This window comes from Hylobates moloch, unplaced genomic scaffold, assembly GCF_009828535.3.
Source record: "Hylobates moloch isolate HMO894 unplaced genomic scaffold, HMol_V3 SCAFFOLD_14, whole genome shotgun sequence".
In the NCBI taxonomy this organism is placed as follows: domain Eukaryota; kingdom Metazoa; phylum Chordata; class Mammalia; order Primates; family Hylobatidae; genus Hylobates; species Hylobates moloch.
In genome coordinates this window covers 60,301,109-60,323,056 of record NW_026652289.1, presented here as the reverse complement: position 1 = coordinate 60,323,056, position 21,948 = coordinate 60,301,109, and the positions used below count along the sequence as shown (strand labels likewise).

Sequence of the window (21,948 nt, the reverse complement as noted above, 5' to 3'; positions counted from 1 at the left end):
AGGAAGTGGCAGTACCAGAGGGCAACACCCCTGGGCCTAGGCTCCACAGCTGGTTTTGTGGATTTACTCCTCATGGATTGCCTTTGCAGTCAACCCAAATTCCACCATAGTTGGCCTCTGGTTTTAGACATGGAAGACCCTAGTGAAAATGCAAATTTGTTATCTGGGAAGGTCAGTACCTAAACCCACTGTAAAAGGATGAATGCCTCAGCCCAACTAGAATTTAGTTTGGGTAAATATCATCTATAAAGTCTTGAGACATGAGATCTGCGATGGTGGGTGAACTGACCCTTGGGTAGTTTTCACCTAAGTGCTTGTTAATCCCGGTGGAAATGCCACAGAAATGGAAGCAACTCTGGGCTGGGGGCTGGGAGACTAGGTTTCAGTCCTGGCCCTCCCACTCACTTGCTGTGTGACCTTGGTCCGGTCTCTTTCTACCTCTGGGCCTCAGTGCCCTCATCTGTAAAATCATGAGGCTGGGGCAAACGATTTCTCAGACCCCTCCCAGGCCTGGGGAGGAGCTGCAGCTGATGGAGCAGCCCCAAAGGCCAACCCCACCCACAAGCCTGAGTGGTCCACCTGCGCCTCCTGGGCCTGTCTCTGGCCATTCTGTTCCTCCCCAACCCACCATCATCTCTGAGAATTGGGGGCTTCTGAAGATCATGGGAATGGTGGCCCTGTCTTCAGGTTATGGGGCTCTCCCCTCTGCCTGGAGTCTCCACAGGTAGAAGATACTGTGTCTATAGAGAGGTCCCCAAGGAGAGATGGGTATTAACCTGATCAACCTATGCCAGGTAGGTCCATTCCAGCCGTGGTCCACTTCAGGGGCCATGGCTGCCCATCCGCTGTGTCATGCCAAGCTTTGGGGGTGGTAATGGTAGTGGTGATGGTGGGTGTTGGCAGGATCTGCACTTGGCCATGGTGGATGATTTGCTCCTAAGCCAGGCAAGCTGCTGGGTTTCCCTCCCTACTGCCTCACAGTCCATCCTCAGGACACCCAATTCCACAGCCCTTTCCATGTCTGGCCACACAGTGCAGAGTTAAGTTGCTGCAAAATAATCCCAGAGATCCTTCAAAGAGGTTGGAAGGCTGCCCAGGACCTTTTGTGACTCTGGGGAGTCAGGCCAGCATGTCTGTCCCTCCATGGCTGAGGGCGATGAGAGTGAGGCTTAAAATGCTCCCTTTTTCCCAAGAGAAGCTTCTGTTTCCCATTAGGACACCCCAGGATTTAGGAAACTGAGGCTCCAGTCAGTTCTGCAGGGGGCAGCCCATCTCCCAACTTCCTTTCTCTCCTGCTCCACCAGGACCCCCTTTCTCCTTTTTCTCCTGGTCCAGGGACCCTCCCTCTGGCTGCTCTTGTCCCCTTCTCTGTGCACACTCTCCTCGCCCCGCCATGGGAGTCTGCAGGCCCACTGCTGCAGGTGGGTGCTGGGAGCCTGGATGGGGCTCTTTCTCCTTCCCTCCTCTCGTGGGTACAAGGCAGGCTGATGAGACTAAAGACACTGGCAGCTGCAGAGAGAAGCAGGGAGAGGTGGTACAGGGCAGCCTCCCTTCGCCTTGGCCACCCCTCACACCCTATCTCACCCATGTCTATCAGAGACTCAGGTGAGGGAGTGAAGAGGGGAAGGAAGAAAGAAAAGGGATTGGGGAGGAGGGGAGGAGGGGGAAAGGGAGAAGAACGAGGAGAAAAGTTGAGAAAGTAAGGTGAGAAATCTGGCAAAGAGAAGGAAAAGGGGTGGAAAAGTAGAAGAAGGTAGGGGAAGGGATAAGAGGGAGAGAGGGAAGGGGCCTCTGGGTGCATTACAAGAATGAAGTGTAAGCAGATCGCCTCAAAAATAGCACCTTCTGTCCTCCCCACTTCACCTCCAGCCCCATCTCTGCTGTCTCTGGGCTCTCCATGGCCCCACACATGGAGGCATCTACATGGTGATTCTGCCTCTGCCTGTTGTCAGCAGCTTAAGACACTGGGAATGGCAACCGCTAAGTGTGTGGTTCTCAGAGTGTGGTTCCCAGACCAGCAGCACCAGCACCACCTGGGAAGTTCTAGAAAAGCACATTCTCAGGCCTCACTCAGACCTACTGAATCAGAAACTCTGGAGATGGGGCCCAGCAATCCGATTTAGCAAGCCTTCCAGGGATGCATGCTAAGGTTTGAGAACCATTGCTGGACAGTAGTTCATTCCAGACTCTTTATACATGACACACGTGACAGTAAATCCTTGCAAAGACTGGAGATTTTCTGTGTGTGTTAATGTATATTGTAAGCATTCCCTTACATCCGCAGGGCTCCAGTCCTGGTATAGGCTGCCCAGTGCTGTGAGCTGCCCAGCCAGGCCCCTTCAGCTGCTTCTAGGAGAGGCACTCCTGGCTGCTGCTTTCTCTCCTAGAGCTGGAAGTCCTCACGATGCTGCACCCACCTTCGTCTTCCTCACAGTCCTCTCCTCTTCTGCTCCCGGACACAGCGCCTCCTCTGACCCTTCTCTCTCAGCCTTCTCTTCCTCCTCCCTCCTTACACCTATGGACATTCTGCAGTCTGTGGTTCTTCCCAAGCCCCACTTCCTTCCCCCTGCTGAATGGAGCTCTCCTGATGCACATCTGGGTCTCAGCCCTAATTTCCCTCCCAAGCCGAAGGCCCCCTCCCCTGCACCTGGATGGCCCTTGGATCCTTCAAACCAATGAGTCCAAAGCTCAGCTCACCTGAACTTCCAAAGCCTGCACCCTGTTGCTGGATTTTGCTTTTGTATAAAGGATGCCACAATCTTCCTAGTCAGCAAGATATGTCCTCAATCATCCTGCAGGCTCTCGCATCTCCAAACTTGCCTCCTTCTGCTCTTGCCCTAGCTCACTCTACTCCAGCCACACTTGCTGTTCCTTGAACATCTCAAGCATGCTCCTACTTCAGGGCCTTTGCACTTGCCATTCCTTCTGCCTGGAATTCCTTCTCAGATAACCATGATTCTCTCAGATTCTTCCTTTCCCTCGTGTCTCTAATGACTATCATCCTGTCATGGCGGCGTCCTAGACAGCCTGTATAAAGTTGAGCCCTCAATTCAACCACTGTTCCCAAGCCCACTTACCCTGCTTAATGTTTTTCCATTGCACAGATAACTATCTGACAGACGATGGACAAACTAATCATACATTTTGCCCCTCCAGAAGAAAAACTCCATCAGAGCAGAGACCTTGCAATTCTATTCACCATTGAGTTTCCAGAACCTATTACAGGTACTCAAGGAGTATTAATGGAATGAATGAATGAACTACTGATGCTCATAAAGCATGCCCCTTTCTCAAGCCCCCACCCCTTAGCTTGAGCGTCCTCTTTGCTCACCTAGACTTCTACAGCCTTCCCACTTGACTCCTCATCTCCAGGGTCTCCTCCCTCGATTCCATCCTCCACATGGTAGCCAAATTGATCACTGAAATTATAACTCTGGTGAGCCACTCTCCTGCTCTAAAACCTCCAGTGGCTCCCTATTGCCTCCCAGGTACAGTCTCTTCACTCTGCTATTTAAGAACTCCGTGGTGGGATCATCACCGTCCCAGCTTTTGGCTTTACTTCTCTGCTTTTTGTACCTTCTCCTCCAGCCACATAGGACGGTGTCCTTTCTCTAAACGTGGTTTCTTCTTTTCCATCTCTGTACTCTTTCCCATGCTGTCACCTCCATCTGCTGTACTCCTCTCACCCATGTCTACTCTGAACATTGGAATCCTATCCACCTGGAAGCCTCCTCCTTCACAATCCGCTCTCACTTCCCTCCACCCCCGCAGCCTCGTGCTATGTTGGAAATTAACTCTCCCTCCCATGAACACCTGAGATCCTTTTTTGTGTGCCCCTCCTTTGGGATTCATCTGAGATCAGGGTTCTGTGAACATATGCCTTCTCTTCCAGGTTGGGTGGCACTTGATCTCCCCCCAACCCACTTATGCAAATACACTTAGTGCTGGGCCCTGTGGACACCACAGCCTCGCTCTCATGGGGCCAGCAGCGTGTCTGGGGAGGGCCATGGCAGCCCTGGGGCAGAGGCTGCTTCTGTTCTGTGTCCCCTTGGGGCTCACCAGGCTCCTGCCCCGAGGCAGAGGGAGTCAACAGATCTGGGCTCCAGTCTTGCCTCTGCCTCTGACACTTATTAATTACGTCATCATTTGGCGTCTCAGTTGCTTTACCTGTAAAATTGGGACAAACCTACTTCCCCTACAAGTTGCTCCTATCTGTACACCTGTACCCAGGGAATTCACCATGGTCTCTTGTTCTTAAAGCTCACCATGTCCCTAGAGAGTCCCCTTTTGGAGCTCACTGGGGACTGGCCGTCTTCTGCTCTCTGGTGCCCTCAAGGAGAGAAGGAGAAACGTTCTGCCTTGCTGAGAGCTGAGGCTTCTCTTCTCTCCAGGGGTGAGAGCTTCAGTGAAAAATGGGATACTTGTGAGGCCCAGCTCTGTTTTTTCTCAGCACGAGGAGGCTTCCTGCTTCAGGGGGCCAAAGGCTCAGAGAGGCCCTCGGCAAGCCCTGCATTGGAGCTGCTGGACATCAAATGGTCTTAAAACCCACTGAATTAATAATTTCAATGTAAATGCAATAGAGTCATGTGGATTAAATTTCTCTGAAAATACACAAGGGCTTAAAAAGCAAGGGCAGAGAACACTCAGCCCAAGAGGAATTTGTTTTCTCTTTCCGTTTTGTGTGTCTGCGAGTGTTGTTATTGTCGCTAGAACCAAGGGGTGTGGAAAACTGTTCAAGATGTCTGAAGCGTTGGTGTATGGGCAGCTTTGCTGAGTTTGAGCTCTGAGTTGGGAGTGAGGTGGGCAGAAGGAGAAATGTTAAGAAAATAAAGTGACTGCCCCACCAGGTCTGTCCTCTCATCCTCCAACTCTTTACTGCAGGCCCTTGACATTCAAGGAGGCTCACGGCTGGTAAACGGGGCATATCTCATTGGTGCCTGAGGTGGGAGTCAGCGGTGAGTTCTTCCCTGGGGGCAATGCTGGGACCTGGATTTGGGGGCCGGGGCTGGGGAGTGATGTTCTTTCTCACTGGAATCTTTCTGTCTTACATGCTTAGTGGAAACAGCGATCCTCAGGGGTCACAGTCTCCCTGCTAGAGTCCCCTGGGAAACTCTTTCAAACATGCAGCTTCCTGGCCTCCCCCACAGGCCCAGGAGATGCAGACCAAGTCATGCAAGCTCTGCCTGAAGTGTTGGAAGCCAGGTCCACACCACAGAGGCAGGAAGAGCCTGGGTCAGAGGGAGCCTCTCGATCAAGTCAGCAGTGGCCTGCAGTGACTCAATCCTTGTTTCCTGTTTTACTGATTACAAAATATAATCATGTTTTGGGTATTCTTTGATCTTGCCTAGCTCCCTGGGACAGGTATGCTCATTCCTATTTTACACATGGGCAAATAGAGGTTCGGGAAGGTTGGCAGAGATTCTCCCAAGGTTCTTCCTCCACGTGGCAGAGGCTTCGCACTTTGAACCTTTGCCCCTGTCCTTCCTTTGAGGTTCACCCTGGCATGGAGCTGAATCAATACATCCCACTGGGGTCATGCTTAATAGTCAGCCAATGTCTCCTAAATGACACTGACATCAATGCCTTTCCAGGATCAATACCCATAGGGTCCTAGGTCTGAATCAAATTCTTGGAATGCTGCCCATATGACGGGGAAGATGGGGCCAGAAGAGGAAGCAGGGAGGGGAAAACCAAGTAGGATTTGTGGTGGGATCCACACAAGTGGGGACAGAGATTCTAGAAAGGCCCAGTGTGCTCCTGTCCATTCTGGAGGTGGCTCAGCTCTCGGGGTGCCCAAGGCCACCCTCTCTGTTTGTCTCAGCTCAGTTGTGGCAGTAACATGCTCAGGTCCAGTGGCTGCAATGGGTGGGACCCTGCCCACCTGGGGCACCATTTCTCTACCACAATGCTCCAGGCTGCACTCAGATCAGCAAAAGCTGCCAAGAGTTGGTTCTGTCATGTCTTTCTGCTCTTCTATGCCCAACCTCCAAGATCATGTTCAAATGCCCTCTTCCATGGAGCCTTTCCAGAGACCCCAGGCACAGTGATTTCTCCTTTCAGAGTCTGGCTGGGTTTCTGCTGTGAGGAAGATGCTGTGTTGGCTGCTCTTGGGCTGCAGGGAGATGAAGCTGGTGTCCAGCAGGGGAGGTGGGCCATGGGCCTCAGTGACTCCAACACAAAGTAGGAAGTGATATGTGTTATCAGAGAAAAGGCTTAGGGAGGGTAAGGTCATTTTAGCCTAGGAAAAGGATTCAGAAAGCCTTCATGGAGAAAGTAGCCTCAAAGATGCATATAATTAATACCAGGTCATATTTGACTTGCACTGGTTTTAAATTATTTCAAGGGTATTAATGTTGCCTCCTTAAATGGCCTGTGACTTATTTGAGAGTGAAACCATGTTTTACTCATACCAATATTTTGCCGAGTCTAGTAAAATTCATTAACAGATGCCTAATAAACAAATATTGGTCAAAATAAATTCTGTCTGGGAAAAGTCAGTTCAACTTAATCTTTAACTTTTCATACCATGTAAGCAATATGGATGTCATGCATCTTATGTCTGGGCTGGTTGAAAGAGGCTCAAATCCTTAATTCAGTCTGTCAAAGTAAGTTCTTTGAGCACCTACTAAACACCAGGAATTATACCGCTGATTTCAGGAAGAAAGATAATGATACAAGCAATTACTATTCAATTTGATAAGTGCTATGAAAAGAGAAACACAGAATTCTATGGGGGCAGCTTATGTAGTGATGGGAAGGGATAGTCAGAGAAAGTTTCTCAGAGGAAGTGGTATCTAAGTTGATAAAAAGAATATGAAAGAGGGCTTTCAATTCTAGCCATAAACAACTATGTAAACAGCACAAAATACCTAAAACAACTATTTTCAGGCACTGGACAGCAATCAAGTCAGAGTTCAATACTTGTAAGAAGAGAAATACAGATGCTGAACCCCTGTTCACCCCAGCTTTTCCTCTGAGGGCATTTTCTTTGCTGAAGCACAGGGAAATGGATGCAGAGAGTAGCAGTCTTGCTGGATGGAGGAAATAGGGATTGGAGTTGGGGCTGAAAAGATGACTAGTATTTGGGAAGGGCAGCGTACCAGAAAGGAGAGAACAACAGGAAAAGAGTCTCAAAAGCTTTGTTGAAAGTTTCCTTCAGGTTCTTGGCTGACTCCTAAGCTGTGTATGCATAGTATGATACACTGGAAAATCTATCAGAAAACAGCCAGTGGGAGCAGAGATTTTAGAGGTTGCCTCCTATTCTGGGAGGAAGGTGTTGGGGTTCATACCCAGTCAGAAAGGAGAGACCTTAGTGAATACTCTGGGATTTCATTTGAGACCCCAGAAAATCTATGCTCTAAGAGTAAAGACCACATCCTAGGAAAAAGGGCAAAACTGTAACATCCACAATTTTCACAATATTTACAAAATGAGTAAATAATCAGGAAACAGTGGATAACCATGAGGTAAAATAGTCACCAGAAGCAGACCAGAGATGATCCAGATATTGGAGTTAACCAGCCAGGACTTCAAAATAATTATAATTAATGTGTTAAAGAAAATAGAACAAAAGATGGACAAATAGGATCAAGACAGATTATTGTGACAGAATTAGAATCTATAAAAAAAGAATCCAGTGGAAATTCAGGAGCAAAATAAAATATCTGTAATAAAGAGTATATCGAATGGGTTTAGCTGCACAATGGATACAGCAGAAAGCTGGATTAGTGACCCTGAAGACAGATGAATAGAGAATATCTAAATTGTAGCACAGCAAGAGAAAAATGGAATAAAAAACTGAACAGAAATATGAGAAACATGGCGAGAAGGCCTAACATACACACAATTCAAGTTTAGAAAGAAAAGGAGAGAAGAAATGGGACAAAAGCTATATTTTTAAAAATGAAGGTAGAAAATTTTCCAAATATAATTTAAAGCATCAATGCAGATTCAAGAAGCTTTGGAAACCCTACGCAGAACAAATACAACAAAACTACATTTAGATACATCATAGTCAAACTGCTGACATTAAAGGCAAATAAGAAAGCAACCACAGGAAAATGACGTATTACATTCAAAAGAATGATAAAACTGGCGGTTGACATCTCAACAGAAACTGTAAAGCCAATAGACAATGGAATGACATTTTAAAGTGCTAAAAGAAAAACTAGATAAGAAATACTTCAAAAATTAAGGTGAGATTAAGATCTTTTCAGACAAATGAACAAAAACAAACAGAAAACCCAACTCCCAAGGCTGAAAGAACTATTGTTAGCAGACTTATCCCACAAGAAATACGAAGTAGAGTTTCTTTGGCTGAAAGAAAATTATCTCAAATGAGAGCACAGAATTATATAAAAGAGATGAAGAACACCAGAAAGTGTAGCTATGTGGATAAGTAGACATAAATATTAACAACTTAAAGCAACAATAACAATAATGTCTTGTGGAATTTATAACATATGCAAAGGTAAAATATATGACAAAAATAACACAAAGGACAGGACAGGGAACTGGAATCAAACTGTTGTAAAGTTCTTGTGTTACTTAGAAAGTGGTAAAAATACTAATTGTAAGTAGATTGTAAAGCTGTGTTAGAAATGAAAATGGAGATATTACGACTGACACCACAGAGGTATAAGAGAGCATTCAAGACTACTATGAACATCTATGCAAACAAACTAGAAAATCTAGAGGAAATGCATAAATTCTTGGAAGCATACAACCATCCTAGCTTGAATCAGTAAGAAACGGTAATTTTGAACAGACCAATAACAAGCAGTGAGATTGAATCAGTAATTTAAAATATTGCCAACAAACATCTAAGATTTTAAATTATATGGCAGTTCTCTTGACCACCATGGAATTGAATTAGAAATATAATAGAAAGACAACTAGAAAATCTCCAAATATTTGGAAATTAAAAAACACATTTCTAAATAGCCCATGGTCCAAGGAAGAAATCACGATGAGAATTAGAAATTATTTTAACCTGAATGATAATGAAAACATCAAAATTTGTAGGATGCAGCTAAAGCAATTTTAGAGGAAATATATAGCCCTTATATGTATATTTTAGAAAAGAAAAAGGGTCAGGAGTCAACAATATAAGTAAGAAGCTAGAAAAAGACAAATTAAATAAAAAAAATGGAAGAAATAATGAAAATAAGAATAGAAACCAATGAAAGAGAAATCAGGGATTCAACAGAGAAAATCAATAAAGCCCAGAGTTGATCCTAGAACACATTAATAAAATTAATATGCCCATAGCAAGACTGATCAAAACAAGAGGGACAACACAAATTACCAAAAAGAGAAATGAAAAAGAGGATCTATAGATCTTATAGACATTGAAAATATAATAGGAGGCTAATATGAATATTTGTGGATAAAATTTGAATGAAATGTACAAATTACTTGAAAAACCCAAGTTACTAAAATTAACACAAGAAGGAGTAGCAAATCTGAATAATTCATTATCTTTAAGAAGTTGAGATCCATTCCAAGATGGCCGAATAGGAACAGCTCCGGTCTGCAGCTCCCAGCATGATCGATGCAGAAGACAGGTGATTTCTGCATGTCTTACTGAGCCTCCACTGGTGATATCCAGGTAAACAGGGTCTGGAGTGGACCTCCAGCAAACTCCAACAGACCTGCAGCTGAGGGACCCGACTATTAGAAGGAAAACTAACAAACAGAAAGGAATAGCATCAATATCAACAAAAAGGACGTCTACGCCAAAACCCCATCTGTAGGTCACCAACATCAAAGACCAAAGGTAGATAAAACCACAAAGATGGGGAGAAACCAGAGCAGAAAAGCTGAAAATTCTAAAAATCAGAACACCTTTTCTCTCCAAAGGATCACAGAACCTCGCCAGCAACAGAAAAAAGCTGGATGGAGAATGACTTTGACGAGTTGACAGAAGTAGGCTTCAGAAGGTTGGCAATAACAAACTTCTCCGGGCTAAAGGAGCATGTTCAAACCCATTACAAGGAAGCTAAAAGCCTTGAAAAAAGGTTAGATGAGAGGCTAACTAGAATAAACAGCGTAGAGAAGACTTTAAATGACCTGATGGAGCTGAAAACCATGGCACAAGAACTTAGTGATGCATGTGCAAGCTTCAATAGCCGATTCGATCAAGTGTATCAGTGATTGAAGATTAAATTAATGAAATAAAGTGAGAAGACAAGGTTAGAGAAGAAAGAGTAAAGAGAAACAAACAAAGCCTCCAAGAAATATGGGACTATGTGAAAAGACCAAATCTACATTTGACTGGTGTACCTGAAAGTAATGGGGATAATGGAACCAAGTTGGAAAACAGTTTTCAGGATATTATCCAGGAGAACTTCCTCAATCTAGCATGGCCGGCCAACATTCAAATTCAGGAAATACAGAGAACACCACAAAGATACTCCTTGAGAAGAGCAACCCCAAGACACATAATTGTCAGATTCACCAAGGTTGAAATGAAGGAAAAAATGTTAAGGCAGCCAGAGAGAAAGGTCGAGTTACCCACAAAGGGAAGCCCATCAGACTAACAGCAGATCTCTAGGCAGAATCCTTACAAGTCAGAAGAGAGTGGGGGCCAATATTCAACATTCTTAAAGAAAAGAATTTTCAATCCAGAATTTCATGTCCAGCCAAACTAAGCTTCATAAGTGAAGGAGAAATAAAATCCTTTACAGACAAGCAAATGCTGAGAGATTTTGTCACCACCAGGCCTGCCTTACAAGAGCTCCTGATGGAAGCACTAAATGTGGAAAGGAACAACTGGTACCAGCCACTGCAAAAACATGCCAAATTGTAAAGACTATCGATGCTATGAAGAAACTGCATCAATTAACGGGCAAAATAACCAGCTAACATCATAATGACAGGATCAAATTCACACATAACAGTATTAACTTTAAATGTAAATAGGCTAAATGCCCCAATTAAAAGACACAAACTGGCAAATTGGACAGAGTCAAGACCCATCAGTGTGCTCTATTCAGGAGACCCATTTCACATGTGAAAATGCACATAGGCTCAAAATAAAGGGATGGAGGAAGATCTACCAAAAGGAAAGCAAAAAAAAAAAAAAAAAAAAAAAAGCAGGGGTTGAAATCCTAGTTTCTGATAAAACAGACTTTAAACCAACAAAGATCAAAAGAGACTAAGAAGGCCATTACATAATGGTAAAGGGGTCAATTCAACAAGAAGAGCTAACTATCCTAAATATATATGCACCCAATACAGCAGCGCCCAGATTCATAAAGCAAGTCCATAGAGACCTACAAAGAGACTTAGACTCCCATACAATAATAATGGGAGACTTTAACACCCCACTGTCAATATTAGACAGATCAATGAGACAGAAAGTTAACAAGGATGTACAGGACTTGAACTCAGCTCTGCACCAAGCAGACCTAATAGACATCTACAGAACTCTCCACCTCAAATCAACAGAATATACATTCTTCTCAGCACCACATTGCACTTATTCTAAAATTGACCACATAATTGGAAGTAAAGCACTCCTCAGCAAATGTAAAAGAACAGAAATCACAAAAAACTGTCTCTCAGACCACAGTGCAATCAGATTAGAACTCAGGATTAAGGAACTCACTCAAAACCACATAACTACATGAAACTGAAGAACCTGCTCCTGAATGTCTATGGGGTAAATAACGAAATGAAGGCAGAAATAAAGATGTTCTTTGAAACCAATGAGAACAAAGACACAATGTACCAGAATCTCTGGGACACATTTAAAGCAGTGTGTAGAGGGAAATTTATAGCACTAAATGCCCACAAGAGAAAGCAGGAAAGATCTGAAATCGACACCCTAACATCACAATTAAAAGAACTAGAGAAGCAAGAGCAAACAAATTCAAAAGCTAGAAGAAGGCAAGAAATAACTAAGATCAGAGCAGAACTGAAAGAGATAGAAACACAAAAAATCCTTCAAAAAAATCAATGAATCCAGGAGCTGGTTTTTTGAAAAGATCAACAAAATTGATTAGACCGCTAGCAAGACTAATAAAGAAGAAAAAAGAGAAGAATCAAATAGATGTAATAAAAAGTGATAAAGGGGATATCACCACCCATCCCACAGAAATACAAACTACCATCTGAGAATACTATAAACACCTCTACGCAAATAAACTAGAAAATCTAGAAGAAATGGATAAATTCCTCGACAAATACACCCTCCCAAGACTAAATCAGGAAGAAGTTGAATCTCTGAATAGACCAATAACAGGCTCCGAAATTGAGGCAATAACTAATAGCCCACCAACCAAAAAAATTCCAGGACCGGACGGATTCACAGCTGAATTCTACCAGAGGTACAAAGAGGAGCTGGTACCATTCCTTCTGAAACTATTCCAATCAATAGAAAAAGAGGGAATCCCCCCTAACTCATTTTATGAGGCCAACATCATCCTGATACCAAAGCCTGGCAGAAACACAACAAAAAAAGAGAATTTTAGATCAATATCCCTGGTGAACACCGATGCGAAAATCCTCAATAAAATACTGGCAAACCAAATCCAGCAGCACATCAAAAAGCTTATCCACCATGATCAGGTTGGCTTCATCCCTGGGATGCAAGGCTAGTTCAACATATGCAAATTAATAAACATAATCCATCACATTAACAGAAGCAAAGACAAAAACCACATGATTATCTCCATAGATGCAGAAAAGGCCTTTGACAAAATTCAACAGCCCTTCATGCTAAAAACTCTCGATAAACTAGGTATTGATGGAACGTATCTCAAAACAATAAGAGCTATTTATGACAAACCCACAGCCAATATCATACTGAACGGGCAAAAACTGGAAGCATTCCCCTTGAAAACCAGCACAAGACAAGGATGCCCTCTCTCACCACTCCTATTCAACATAGTGTTGGAAGTTCTGGCCAGGGCAATCAGGCAAGAGAAAGAAATAAAGAGTATTCAATTAGGAAAAGAGGAAGTCAAATTGTCCCTGTTTGCAGATGACATGACTGTATATTTAGAAAACCCCATTGTCTCAGCCCAAAATCTCCTTAAGCTGATAAACAACTTCAGCAAAGTCTCTGGATACAAAATCAATGTGCAAAAAGCACAAGCATTCCTATACACCAATAACAGACAGAGAGCCAAATCATGAGTGAACTCTCATTCACAATTGCTACAAAGAGAATAAAATACCTAGAAATCCAACTTACAAGGGATGTGAAGGACCTCTTCAAGGAGAACTACAAACCACTGCTCAATGAAATAAAAGAGGACACAAACAAATGGAAGAACATTTCATGCTCATGGTTAGGAAGAATCAATATCATGAAAATGGCCACACTGCCCAAGGTAATTTATAGATTCAATGCCATCCCCATCAAGCTACACAAGCTACATCTTCACAGAATTGGAAAAAACTACTTTAAAGTTCATATGGAACCAAAAAAGAGCCCGCATAGCCAAGACAATCCTAAGCAAAAAGAACAAAGCTGGAGGCATCATGCTACCTGACTTCAAACTATACTACAAGGCTACATTAACCAAAACAGCATGGTACTGGTACCAAAACAGATATATAGGCATATGGAACAGAACAGAGGCCTCAGAAATAACACCATGCATCTACAACCACCTGATCTTTGACAAAGCTGACAAAAACAAGAAACGGTGAAAGGATTCCCTATTTAAGAAATGGTGCTGGGAAAACTGGCTAGCCATATGTAGAAAGCTGAAACTGGATCCCTTCCTTACACCTTACTCAAAAATTAATTCAAGATGGATTAAAGACTTAAATGTTAGACCTAAAACCATAAAACCCCTAGAGGAAAATCTAGGCAATACCATTCAGGACATAGGCATTGGCAAGGATTTCATGACTAAAACACCAAAAGCAATGGCAACAAAACCCAAAATAGACAAATGGGATCAATTAAACTAAAGAGCTTCTGCATGGCAAAAGAAACTACCATTAGAGTGAACAGGCAACCTACAGAATGGGAGAAAATTTTTGCAATCTACCCATCTGACAAAGGGCTAATATCCAGAATCTACAAAGAACTCAAACAAATTTACAAGAAAAAAAAAGATCAAAAAGTGGGAAAAGGATATGAACAGATACTTCTCAAAAGAAGACATCTGTGCAGCCAACAGACACATGCAAAAATGCTCATCATCACTGGTCATCAGAGAAATGCAAATCAAAACCACAATGAGATACCCTCTCACGCCAGTTAGAATGGCGATCATTAAAAAGTCAGGAAACAACAGATGCTGGAGAGGATGTGGAGAAATAAGAACGCTTTTACACTGTTGGTGGGAGTGTAAATTAGTTCAGCCATTGTGGAAGACAGTGTGGCAATTCCTCAAGGATCTAGAACTAGAAATACCATTTGACCCAGTGATCCCATTACTGGTTATATACCCAAAGGATTATAAATCATACTACTATAAAGACACATGCACATGTTTGTTTATTGTGGCACTATTCACAATAGCAAAGACTTGGAACCAGCCCAAATGTCCATCAATGATAGACTGGATTAAGAAAATGTGGCACATATACACCATGGAATACTATGCAGTCATAAAAAAGGATGGGTTAATGTCCTTTGCAGGCACATGGATGAAGCTGGAAACCATCATTCTCAGCAAACTATCACAGGAACAGAAAACCAAACACCGCATGTTCTCACTCATAGCTGGGAATTGAACAATGAGATCACTTGGACATAGGGCGGGGAATATCACACACTGGGGCCTGTTGGGGGGTGGGGGACTGGGGGAGGGATAACATTAGGAGAAATACCCAATGTAAATGATGAGTTGATGGGTGCAGCAAACCAACATGGCACATGTATACCTATATATCAAACCTGCACGTTGTGCACATGTACCCTAGAACTTAAAGTATAATAATAATAAAAAAGTTGAATCTATAATGAAAAATCTTTCCACAAAACAACCCTATATGCTGTACTAGTGGATTATCCTAGACATTTAAAGAAGAAGTAATACAGATCTCATATTCTACCAGAGAACAGAAAAAAAAGAAAACATTTCTTAGCACATTTTATGAGCTCTGAATAACTGTAACACAAAAACTTGATTAAGGGTATTTCCAAAAAGAAAATTTACAGGTCAACATATCTCATGAAATAAAACAGATACAAATACCCCGACAGAAACAAAATTCCTGAGAATATATACATGGGAGAATACATGGTGACCAAATGAGGTTTATCCCAGGAATGCAAGTTTGGTTTAATAGTTAAAGAAAATATCAACCAATGTAATTAACCATATTAACAGAATGAAGGAGAACCTTACGTCAGGTGTTGCAGAAAAATCATCTGATAAAATTCGGCACCCGTTCATAGTTTTTTAAAAAACCAACCTTAGAAAGCTATGAATAGAAAAAAATTTCTTTAATATGGAGGTATCTACAATAAATAAATGAATAAACTAGAGTTAACATCTTATTTAATTATGAAATATTGGAAAATTTCACTATCATAGCAGAAATAAGAAAAGAATGTTCAGTATCACCACTTCTTTTTGACCTTGCACTGAAGATCTTAGCCAGTGCAATTAGAAAAATAAATAAAGGTAGGAAAATTGGAAAATAATAAACAAAACTGTGATTATTTCAAATGATCTGATTGTATATGTAGAAAATCCAAAGGAATCCAAAAGGGAGTTATTAGAAATAATAAATGACTTTAGTAAAGTTGCTGGATGTATTGTAAACATATAAAAATCAATTGTATTTTTATGTACTAGTAAAAAAGATTGAAAAATGAAATAAGAATATTTCATTTTTAATACTATAAAATATAAATATATAATATGTAATGGTATAAAATACAAATACAACTATATTTATATTAAATATAACATATTTATTATAGTATGATTTATATTAAATATAATATAAATATAAGTATATTTTTATAATATAAAATGAATAGTGTACAATGAAATAAAAATATTTTATTTCTAATAGCATAAATGCAAATATGAAAATATATTTACATTAAATATATATTATGATATAATATATATTTACTATAAATATAACTATATTCATAGTATAAAATGAAATGAATAGTATAAAATGAAATAAGAATAGTTTATTTTTAATAGTATAAACTATAAATATATTTTATATTTTATTAATGCAACAAGAGATATGTAAAACTTACACTGAATATATCAAAGCATTATTGAGAGAAATTTAAAAAACTGAATAAATGGTGGGATATACATGTTAGTGGATTAGAAAAAATATTATTAAGATTTCATTTCCCCCTTATTATGGATTTCATCCATAAAATTGAACATGTAAATTCAGTATAACTCCAATAAAAATCTCGGCAAACTTTGTTTGAGGAAAATTGACAAACTGACTTAAAAATTTATATGGAAACATAAAGGATCTATCACAGCTAAAACAATCTTATCAAAGAAAAACAACCGCATTAAAAAGAGGGCAAAGGACACGAACAGACACTTCTTAAAAGAAGACATACAAGCCGCCAAGAAATATGGAAAAATGCTCCACATCGTTTACCATCAGAGAAATGCAAATGAAAGCCACAGTGAGCTATCATTTCACACCAGTCAGAATGGCTATTATTAAAATGCCCCAAAGTAACAGTTGTTGGCAAGGCTGTAGAGAAAAGGAAATGCTTATACACTGTTAGTGGGAATGGTAATTAGTTCAGAGTTTGGAGATTTCTCAGAGAACTAAGAATAGAATTACTATTTGACCCAGCAATCCCAATTACTGGGTATATTACCCAAAGGAAGACAAATCATTTATCAAAAACACATGCACTTGTACGTTTATCACAGCACTATTCACAATAGCAAAGACATGGAATCAACCTAGGTGCCCATTAATGGTGGATTGGATAAAGAAACTGTGGTCCATATACACCATGGAATACTACACAACCATGAAAAAGAAAGAAATCATGTCCTTTGCAGCAACATGGATGCCATTATTCTAAGCAAATTAACACAGAAACATAAAACCTAATATGGTGTGTTCTCACTATTATAAGTGGGAGCTAAACACTGGGTACACATGGACATAAAAATGGGAACTATAGACATTGAGGACCAATAGAGTGGGGAGGGAGAGCAGGAGGGAACAAGAGTTGAAAAACTACCTGTTGGGTAGCTCACTACCTGGGTGACAGGATCACTTGTACCCCAAACCTCCACACAATGCAATATACCCATGTAACAAATCTGCACATGTACTCCCTGAATCTAAAATAAAAGTTGAAATAAAAAAAGAAGAGAAAACCAAATATAGAGAATTCACACGACCCGACTTCGAGACTTATTTTAAAGCTGCAGTAACCAAAGCAGGTTTTTGTTTGCTCAAATTTAGATAAATAGACATATGGAATAAAATAGAGTCAAGAAATAGGCCCAAATATCTATGGTCCCCCGATTTTCAACAAAGATGTCACTAGAATTCAATGGGGAAAATAGTCTTTAACAAATTGTGCCAGATCAATTGGCCATCCATATGAAAAAAAGAAAACAAAAACCTCTGACCTTTATCTCATACCTTACACAAACATTAACTTGGGATGAATCATTGACCTAAATGACAAAGCAAAAACATCAAACTTCTAGAAGAAAATAGAGAAGAATATCTTCATGATATGGGGAGAGGTGAAGATTTCTTAAATGGGACACACAAAAAGCACTAACCATAAAAAAATTGATAAATCAGACTTTATTAAATTTAAGGACTTCTGTTTATCAAAAGATACCATTTAGAGAATGAAAAGGCAAGCCACAGACTGGGAACAGATATTTGCAATGCTTCTATGTCACAAAGGATGTGTATACAGAATGTGTATTATATATATGTATATATAATATGTATATTATATATACATATTATATATACATATATACGTAGATATGTATTATATATACATAAATATATATAAATAAATATATACATATATAAATATGTAATATATATATTATATATACAAACTATAGATATACATATATACATATATATATATTATATATACGTATATGTGTATATATAATATATACATATATACGTATATATGTATATATATTATATATATACACATATATATGGCCTTTAATCAATAAGAAAAAGACACAATCTTTACAATGGGCAAAAGACCTGATACAGCATTTCACAAAAGGGGATACAAAAATGGCCATTAAATTTATGAAAATTTGCTCAACATCATTAGTAAATAGAGAAATGCAAATTAAACCCACCATGAGATACAAGCACACGCAACTAGAATGACTAAAATTAAAATGACTGATAATGTCATGTGTTTGTGAAGACATGTCACAACCAGAAGGCTCTTATTTTACTAGAGAGAGTTTAAATTGTTAAACCACTTTGAAACAAATGCCCGGCAGGTCCTACTAAAAAGTTAAACATAACTACCCTTTAACTCAGCAATTCTATCGCGGAGTAAAAACCCAATAAAAGTGAGTACACATGCCCATCAAAAGACACGTACATGAATGCCAATAGCAGCGTTATTTGAAATAGCCCAAAATGGAAACAATACAAATACAGTAAAAGAAACACTAAACTTGAATACATTGTGGTAGATTAATACAATGGAATACTGCTCATCAATGGAAGCATGAAGTATGGTTCATTTAACAACATGTTAAACCTCACAGGCGTAACGTTGAGTGAAAGAGGTCAGACACAAATGAGCACCTATTGCATGATTTCTCCTCTATGAAGTTCAAAACTAATCTAAGGAGATAGGAGTCAGCATAGTGGGTTCCTGGAGGGGCACTGGCTGGGGGTGGGGGGTGAGTGGGCACCACCTTCTGGGAAGCTGGAAATGGTGTATATATCTCTGGGAGGTGATGACACAGGTGTATATCATATGGAAGTTCATTAAGCCGCACACTCAAGATGCCTATACTTTATTGTATGTATGTTATACCTCGGTAGAAAGATATACAAAAATCAAAAAGAATATGAGAGAATTAGCCAGATGGTGGTGGGGTGAGCAGAGAAGTCAGAAGAGGGCGTCGCGGAAGGGAAGAGCATGTTTGAAGAAGATCTGGGGAAACAGCAATGCCGCGATTGTGCCATGTGGCGGGAGCGTTGAACACAAGTAAGGGGGTGGGGGGAGCACAAGAAGGGGGAGAGGTTGGGGAGGGTAGACAGGGGCCAGAGTGGGAAGAGGGCAGCATAGAACATTGATCACGAGTGTTCATGAGGTCTCTTGACTATGCAAGGGCTTCTAAATGGGCCATGCAGAGTCCTGGCCCTTTCCATCCCAGGAAAGATAGCCTTCTGCCAGCTAAAAACCAAGTGGGCAGGAGGATGACTAACCGTAAATGTGGTGAGAGATCTTATTGGGGTGATAAAAACATTCTAAAACTGATTCGTGGTGATGGTCTCACAACATGGTACATTTTCTTAAAAAAAAAAATCGTTGACTTGGACACTTGAAATGAGTGAGATGATAAAATATGTTGAAATAAAGTTATTTTTAAAATTGGAGGTGGATCCTTTCTTCCTCCTGATTGCCCCCGCTCTGGAGGGCTCTTGGGGATCTTTCCCACCCTCTCCCTCCACTTGGTCTGGCTCTCCCTCCCCTTTGCCCCATCGCTGCCTGGGTTTCAGCTAGATAGCACACTCACACCCACCCTCTCAGAGACACCCCCAGCAGCTCTCCAGGTAGACATGACCAGGGGCTAACAATTGGTCCCCAGGTGCCTGCTACCCCTGCTGTCACATAACCCAGAGAAGGAGGGCTCGTTCATTCCCATTTCACAGATGAGAAGATACACGGCTTGAGAAATTGAACACTCAAGCTTTCATAGTCAGGAGCAGAGCCTGTGCAGCCTCTGACCTGCTGGGACAGAGTCAAGTCACTGGAAATGTCAGTCTCCATGTGAGGGCCAGTGGGGCAGCCATGGGGCACAGGGGCAGGATGGAGTGGCTGGGCGTGGAATGGTACAGGGCTGGGTGTGGGCGGCTGCTCTCACTCACCACTTCTTGCCACTGATGTCATGCTGCTGCACTGTGTAGCCAAAGAAGGCGGTCCTGGAGCCAGGGATGACCCGGGGCTTCCTGGTGTCCATGTTGAAGGTGTCCGTGAACCCTGAGGCAGGGGGAGAGGAGAGGAGAAGAGAGGAGAAGCAGGGGAGTCAGACAGGCAGAGGTGTAGGCCCTGGGCTGTGTCAGACCCACTGGCAGGTCATGAACCTTGGAGGGTCTTGGCTGTGGGACGAGCATATTTCCCCATCTTGGGGAGCCCCCCCCCGTATGAGGTAGCTGACATAGTCCCTGCCTGGAAGGGCCCACAGTCTGATGGGAGAGATTCCATCCTAGTCCTGGGGGAGCCTGATATGGTTTCAATGTGTATCCCTTCCAAATCTCACGTTGAAACAGGATTCCCAATGTTGGAGGTAGGGCATGGTGGGAGGTGTTTGGGGCATGGTGGGAGGTGTTTGGGTCATGGGGGCAGATCCCTCATGAATTGCTTGGTGCCATTCCCTTGGTGATGAGTGAGTTCTCACTCTAAGTTCTCACAGACCTGGGTGTTTAAGAGTGTGGGGCCTCCCCGCTCTCTTTCTTGCTCCCACTCTTGCATGTGACGCGCTGGCTCCCCTCCACCTTCCACCATGATTGGAAGCTCGCTGAGGCCCTCATTAGAAGCAGATGCTGGCACCATGATTTCTGTACAGTCTGCAGAACTGTGAGCCAAAATAAACCCCTTTTCTTTCCTTCTTTCCTTCCTTCCTTCCTTCCTTGCTTCTTTCCTTCCTTTTTTTTTCTTTCTTTTTTTATTTTTTCCCCGACACAGAGTCTAACTCTGTGGCCCAGGCTGGAGCACAGTGGCTCGGTCTTGGCTCACTGCAACTTCCTCCTTTCGGGTTCAAGTGATTCTTGTGCCTCAGCCTCCCAAGGAGCTGAGGCTGCAGGGACATGCCACCGTGCCTGGTTGATTTTTATATATTTTTTAGTAGAGACAGGGTTTCACCATGTTGGCCAGGCTACTGTTTTCTTTATAAATTACTCAGTCTCAGGTATTCCTGTATTAGCCCCACAAAGAAAGGCCTAATACAGACCCTGTACATGGATAGGGGAGGCATAAAACCTGCTCTCAAAGAGACCCAGTCTGAATGGAAGACCTGTCCTTCCCCCAGGGAATTCCCGATTCTACCAGGCAGAGACAGTTGCCCTCCTTCTCCATCACTCCTTCCTCCCACCTGCTGCTTCCGGCTTTCGTTGGTCTCCTCTTTTTTTTCCTTCTTATTTTCCTCCTCTCTCCTGCGCTCCCTTCTCTTCCCTCCTCCTCCCTTCATTACTGCCTCCCCTATCTGCTGGAGTCAGGGAACTGACACCCGCCTTTCTCTGCAAGCCTGAGGTCCCAGTGGCCATGGGCTCTGGCACTGGGCTCCCCACTTCCCTCTGAACCAGTTGGCAAAGCTCCGTCTGGCTTCGGCAGGGGCTTCTACTTGGCCGGGGCAGCTGAAGCGAGCACAGAGAAAGCCCCATGACCCTTTCGCCCTGGCCCCAAGGGTCGCCCCTGTTTGTTTAAGTCACCTGTCAGTTAACTAATTCTTCCTGGCGGGAAGCCTGTGTTAAGCCAAATGCTTTACCCCTTTGGGCAAATCACAAGAAACAACAAAATAGCACCTCACATCTGTATAGTACTTTTGGTTTCTGGGACTCCTCACATCTGACATCATTTGCTGTCACAGGACCTTGGAGAATGAGTGAGCATCATCCTCATTTGGCAGATGCACTTGGTGCAGTACCAGAGAGGTTAAGAGGATTGTCCGGGGGTGCACAGCAGGTCAGTGGTAGCATCACAACTAGGACCTCAGACACTTACTCTGATGCCTCCCCGCCAAAAGGCATTTTCAGAGCACATCTGGCCTTGATACCCATCCAAAT

At 42.1% G+C, this 21,948-nt stretch overlaps 1 protein-coding gene across 1 annotated transcript in view; it reads right to left on the bottom strand.

Moving 5' to 3' along the window:
• The window catches only part of ITGA11 (integrin subunit alpha 11), a 133,431-nt gene that overhangs the window by 84,483 nt on the left and 27,000 nt on the right, over window positions 1-21,948 (bottom strand). Inside the window, exon 2 of the mRNA XM_032175706.2 lies at window positions 20,035-20,146. Within this exon, the coding sequence (XP_032031597.1) occupies window positions 20,035-20,146 (112 nt within the window). The remainder of the gene's footprint in view (window positions 1-20,034; window positions 20,147-21,948) is intronic.